This window comes from Chinchilla lanigera, unplaced genomic scaffold (genome assembly GCF_000276665.1).
Source record: "Chinchilla lanigera isolate Chin_1 unplaced genomic scaffold, ChiLan1.0 scaffold00017, whole genome shotgun sequence".
Classification (NCBI taxonomy): domain Eukaryota; kingdom Metazoa; phylum Chordata; class Mammalia; order Rodentia; family Chinchillidae; genus Chinchilla; species Chinchilla lanigera.
The window spans coordinates 4,040,458-4,046,132 of record NW_004955418.1 but is presented as its reverse complement, the minus strand read 5'-3'; the positions used below and the strand labels follow the sequence as shown (position 1 = coordinate 4,046,132).

The 5,675-nt window shown below is 42.8% G+C and overlaps 1 protein-coding gene across 1 annotated transcript; it reads left to right on the top strand.

Annotated features, from left to right (window-relative positions):
- The first annotated feature begins 598 nt into the window (after positions 1 to 598).
- On the top strand, positions 599 to 4,604 carry Tslp (thymic stromal lymphopoietin). The gene is made up of 4 exons (XM_005382342.2): positions 599 to 639; positions 870 to 1,038; positions 1,876 to 2,457; positions 4,441 to 4,604. The coding sequence occupies exons 1-4, from the start codon at positions 599 to 601 to the stop codon at positions 4,561 to 4,563; spliced, it is 915 nt and encodes a 304-aa protein (XP_005382399.1). The 3' UTR covers positions 4,564 to 4,604.
- Positions 4,605 to 5,675: the final 1,071 nt, after the last annotated feature.

Here is a 5,675-nt window from a genome sequence, read left to right as displayed (position 1 = left end):
GCTGCGAAAGGGGCTGGGCGCTGGATTTTGCTGTTTCAAAAGTTCTTGATATTTATTAGAACTGTGACCTCAGCCCTGAAGAGCGCTACCCTTCCCCCAGTCACCGAGTGCGCGCTTTCCCTGAAATTGATGAGATTTTGAGTCAGAGACTCATTACACCTATTCCCATGTGTGTCAACTTCTCATTCTCCCTGGCCCTAAGGTGTGGTCACCAATTTTATGCCTTTAGGTGGAAGCAAGATCCAACCCTGAGGCTGCGCTCACCCTCCAAAGCATTTGCGTTTGCCATTAGCCAAGAAGAGGAAACCGGCTAAAGGAAATGCCCAAAGGATGTTCAGGATTCCTGGACGTTGGTTTTCAGTCCTTAGCGTGTTTGCTGAGTTCAGGAGCCCCTCCCCACCAAGAAACACATCAGTCATAGACACTTCCCATAGGAGAAAGTGTGAATATCCCTCTATTACAGCACATGCAAGCACATATGTAGGGTTGGGGCAAAGTTAAAAAGAGGAAGGTGAGGGAAATTCTGGTGAAGTTCCATAGATTTGGCTATTTTTATTTTCTTTCACATCATCAATTCAGAATTCTATAAAGGAAGAGCATGACATCAAAGAAAATCATTGGTCTAGGAGAAAAGAGCCCGTAGGCGTTTAGGTGCTATATATGTGGAGCCAGAGAGCTCTGGAGCATCAGGAAGAATCCAACTTCAGGCACCAGCATGGGTGAACATGGGCTTCACGTGGGCTGGGAATGAGGAGCCCAGACCGGTGCCTGTGCCCTGGCCCCCCAAGGCAGGCCCCTCAGCTCTAGGGGCCATTCAGTCTGGGCGGGGAGAGCTCAGTGTGGAACTGGGGTGGAACTGGGCTTCCAAGCACATTTCCTAATGCCTTACTACTTCTTCTATCAGGTTTCTTCAAGATCTTCCTCTTCCAACTGGTAGGGTTGGTGTTAACTTTCAACTTCAATAACTGTGACTTCAAGAAGATTCGGGACGACTATGACAATCTTATTGTCCATAACCTGAATGACTATATGAACAAGGTAAGCAAGGACACATTTTTTTAAACAAATATATCCTCATCAAAAGGGAACCCACACATATACACAGACTGCAGTTTACCGTTCAAGGAACAAAAATAATTTGGAAAAAAAATATTGCATCAAAAATTATACAGGTGATATCCAAATTTCTTAGCATGTAAAATCACTATCCAGAAATTGCCATATAATTCAGAAGCTGATGAGGTACAGGTTTTATTATAGGTGGCATGCCACATATACAGATATATACCTTCTAAAGTGCTGCTCTAATTTTGCAGTAAAAGAGTGGATGACTTGAGAAAGAACAAAGAGAAAGAGTTCTAGTGAGATGAGCCCTAAGAAGTGAGGACAGCTAAGGCATGAGACTGCACTTCAGGGTGGGCGGGGATGCTGGTGTGGAAGATGGTACACTTTTGAGTTTTTAAATATATAGGAGTCATTTTCCTGATAATCTGAACTTCTGGTCAGAGTGTGTGTGGAAAGCGTGACCATCTACAGAGCAGACTGTGATATCCAGAGAGCGGTGTTATTGCCCAAGTGGTTGTGCTGTGTCCAGATGTGTCTGCTTGCGGAGGGAGCTCTGAGACCAGGACCCCTGCACGCCTGGGGTCGAATCCTAGTCAGAAGCATCTGAGGACCTACACTGCCTTGTCAGTGACATGGGAAACAAGCTCCCTGTGGAAATCGCTTTCAGAACATTTTCAAATCCGTGGAGCAGGGGGCTAAGGAATGAGTGAGTTTAAAATCTCTATCCTTCTTGTCCTATTTTGTTTTCTCCTTTCCAGGCCAAAAGTACCGAGTTCAACCATGTTGCATGTTACAGCTCGGTGAGTAAAGCGGGCAGTCAGGCTGGCTTTCAGGGAGGGTGTGTTGAACCCCAGGCGTTTGCTGCGCCCAGCTTGGGACTTCGGTTCCAATTTAGAGAGAGGAGGTCTGTGTCGGGTAGGGCGGGGTTCCGAGAGAGGCTGTCCCTTCTTCCCTCCAGCTCAGGCCAGCGCTCCTGGCCGTGAAGGCAATGGGAAACCGGCCAAGGCGCGCAGCCCAGGGCCCCCCTCGGAGCGCCCCCTTTTGCGCTGCTTCCTGGCGCCGCCTGCGTGGCCCTTGCGCCCGGCTCCCGCCGCCTGGCAACGCCCCTCCCCACCGGGTGCTTCTCTTTCCCTCTCCGCCCGCGACCTCTCCGCTTGCCCTGCCGCTTTGACTCCATTCTTACTGACTCTGTCACCCCACCCCACCCCCTTTCCGGCGTTTTCTCGCGTCTTCCTAAACGTCACCGCCGCCTGTGAGCAGTCAGATTGCCTCACTAAAATCGTGCGCCACACCTTCAACTCCACCACCTGCCCGTCACTCTCCGAGGAACTCTTTGCCTGGAGAACTAATGCTACCCTCGCTCGCTATTGCCCAGAGTACTCTACAGTTCAGGTAAGCCCAGCGCACAGCGCACAGGACACCTGGTTTTTTGTACTTTGAGACTAACCTTGAATTAAACTGGGGCTTTAGTGCAGAAGTTGTGCTGTGCAAATTCAGGTTTGATCTTTTGAAGAACAAGAGTCGGGTAAGAGCTTCAAGTTGTGAATTAAGGTCACGTTGATACCTGCACCCAATGCAACCTATTTCCTGATTTAGTTTTGGACGAATTAGGATTCTAAAAGCTTAGGTCAGTGTTTCAAAGCGGGATCTCTTACACAGGAATATCCTAGCTGCTAACCCACACTGGGATGATTGTTCAAGATGCCAGTTCCCAGACACCTGATCCATACCTTCGGAGTAAATAAAATAAAATAAAATTCTAGGTATACGGCTCCTTAACAGACTCTTGTCTATTCTAAGATTTAGCAGCACTGCCTGGGATCATCCCTTCATAAGTATGCGATGCTTTCTTAAAACGTTACCTTATACATGAAATCTCTGCCCTGTGTTTGTTTAATTGCTCGAAAGCGTGAAAGTGTGCTCTCCTTATAGAAGAACTTTTTGCACATGCAGTCACATGCACTGAATGATTCGGTACTTAAAGACGGGGATAGTACAGTGGCCAGTTAGAGTGGGACTAGAGACAGCCAGCTTGACTTTGAATCCCCGCTCTATGACTTCTCTGAAGACTTTGGATAAATTACGTAGCTTCTGTGTGCCCTGGCAAAACAAATATTTTGGTAAGTTCAATGTAAGATATTTATGAAAACAGAATGAGTTGACACGACACGTGTAAAAGCTCTTGAAATAGTGTCTGGTATATAAACGGGTACTCTTAAGTGTCTCACTTGGCAAGCAAGGTAAAACACTTATCTTCCCGATGACAAGCTTAAGGAAAGCAAATAGACAAGTGCAGATAATTGTAATTGCTGCTTATTAACCCTGCAGACCTTGGCAGTGTGCGATCTGAGTATCTAGGCATTCAAGACTTCCTTTTTAGGACTGAATCCACAGGGTTCAATCAAGTTACGGGTTGGAGCCATCTGGGTTGCACATGCGTGAAAAACTCAAGATCAGCAGCCATATGACAAACCTGTTTGGCTTATGCCGTTTTTTCAAGGAGACCCTGACGAATCTATAGATGGCCACAGTAAAATTCATCCATATAAAGAGAACACAGAGGATAGGTTTGATCAAGTTCTTGGACAGCAGGTGAAAAAGAGGGAGTGTAGAGAAATTTACTTCATCCCTCCTCTCCCCTTGGCACCCAGGGGAAATCTGAGATCAATAAGAATTGTGATTTAGCAGATTTTACCATAAAGTTACTATTAACTCAGAGAACTCTTAACAGTCTAACTACTGCATGCATAGGGGGCTCAATTTATCATTGTGCGGAGGTAATGCAGGTGAAGGAATATGCCAAACTCTCTTCAGAAAAAGCCTTCTGATATCACACCTGAAATTGGGCCTGAGGATAAGGAGCAGGAACACTGCAGTTTCAAAAGTAACCTACGTTAACTGTGTTGTTAAAGACAGATAAAATAGGTCTCACTCTTTGGGAACTTATCTTGTCAGGGAGATCATAAAACTATAAATTCATTCATTCACTCAATTGTGCAATACATATCCAGTGTTTCCTGATGTATAAGATGCTGTAATCGGTGCTAAGGGAAATACCCATGATGCAATAACAGTAGGTGAAAGCCAAGTGAAATGACACATAAGCTTAAGTACTAAAAGAGTTTCAAAAGAAAGATCTAAGCAATTAGCAGAGGCTTTATGGAGGAGGTGGGGCTTGGCCTCCTTGACGCAGAGTATGTGAATGGAGAGACAGGAGGGCATTCCTTAGAGAAAGACGTACAACCATAAGGTACACAAGTGCTCTGATGGTACGTTAGGAGACAGATTTGCATTGAGACGATACAACCCATCACTCAACAGTTGTTAAAGTCAGTGATAATTAATTTTTTAACTATTGATTCTCTCATTCAACAGATAAATAATACCCAGAAAATGCAGCAAAAAGTCACCCGTGAGTGCCTGGAGCAAACATCACAAATAATAGGATGGTGGCGTTTTTTCAGCCGACTTTTGGGAAAAAAAAACTATCTTCATTAGCATCATATTTTATAGTATTAAAATAAATGATATTTATTAAGTACACAAAATGTTAACTCTGTAATACCCTGTATTAAAAAAACTTACGTTAAGCAATAATATTTGCAAAAAATAAGTTAAAACCTTTTGTAAAGAAAAAATAACTATTGATGTTTTTTTTAAAATGTCACAGGCAGGCATTTCTTCTATATATATTCATTCTTCTCAGGTTCTCAGGCCAAAAAAAATTATAAGAGAAGAAAATAAAAACAAAAGAGAGTGCACAAAAATTGCAATTTGAAAGAAAGTTCAAGCAAATTTTGTGCAAGTATTCTAAACTAAATTCTAAATTTTGTGTTAAGCATCACCTAATAGTCAAGAGTGATAAGTGCAAGACACTCCTGAAGAAATACCTTTGTTGCAGCTACAAACTGTGTGCATATGTATTTTTAAATTTTTATATAATGTATTTTTAATTTATTTTATGAGCACTTTTGAAAATGTACATGCTACTTTGTAATAGACACTATGTATTTCTTAATAAAATAAATCTTGAACTACTTTCTTATGAATGGTCTTTTGAATTTAGTTATTAGGTAGTTTTCATATACTCTCTTTTAAGGAATGTCACTGCTTTTCAGTCTTTACCTCCACACATGCTAAGAAGCACTGACCACACCCCCATGCATTAAGCCTATTAGTCTTGCCCATGCCAGAAAATGCACTATTTAGAGATTGGTAGCAGAAAACACTTAGAGACTGATGATTGGAATGCATCATTTTTTTAAAAATTCATTGTTAGTCCTTCCCCTCTCTCCCCTTTTGAATTTTCCTCACAGTTGGAAGAAATAAAACTGGCAAATATAAACAAGGGATGTTAAATTATGCTTGAAAGCTGCTATAGGCAAAAGCCGTAACACACTCTCCAACTAAGAAATTTTTAACACTGATTGGAGAGACAGTTCTAGCCATAGAGCTCAGGCCAAAGCACAGCATGTGGGAATACAATGGCTTTTCATGTGAATAGAAATGTTCTCCTGACCACTGCCCTGAGTATTAGTGATAAGCCACAGTAGAAGAGGAAAAGTCTAACATACCTATGTCCTTTTAGCTGCCAGAAGGTGAGAGGAGCT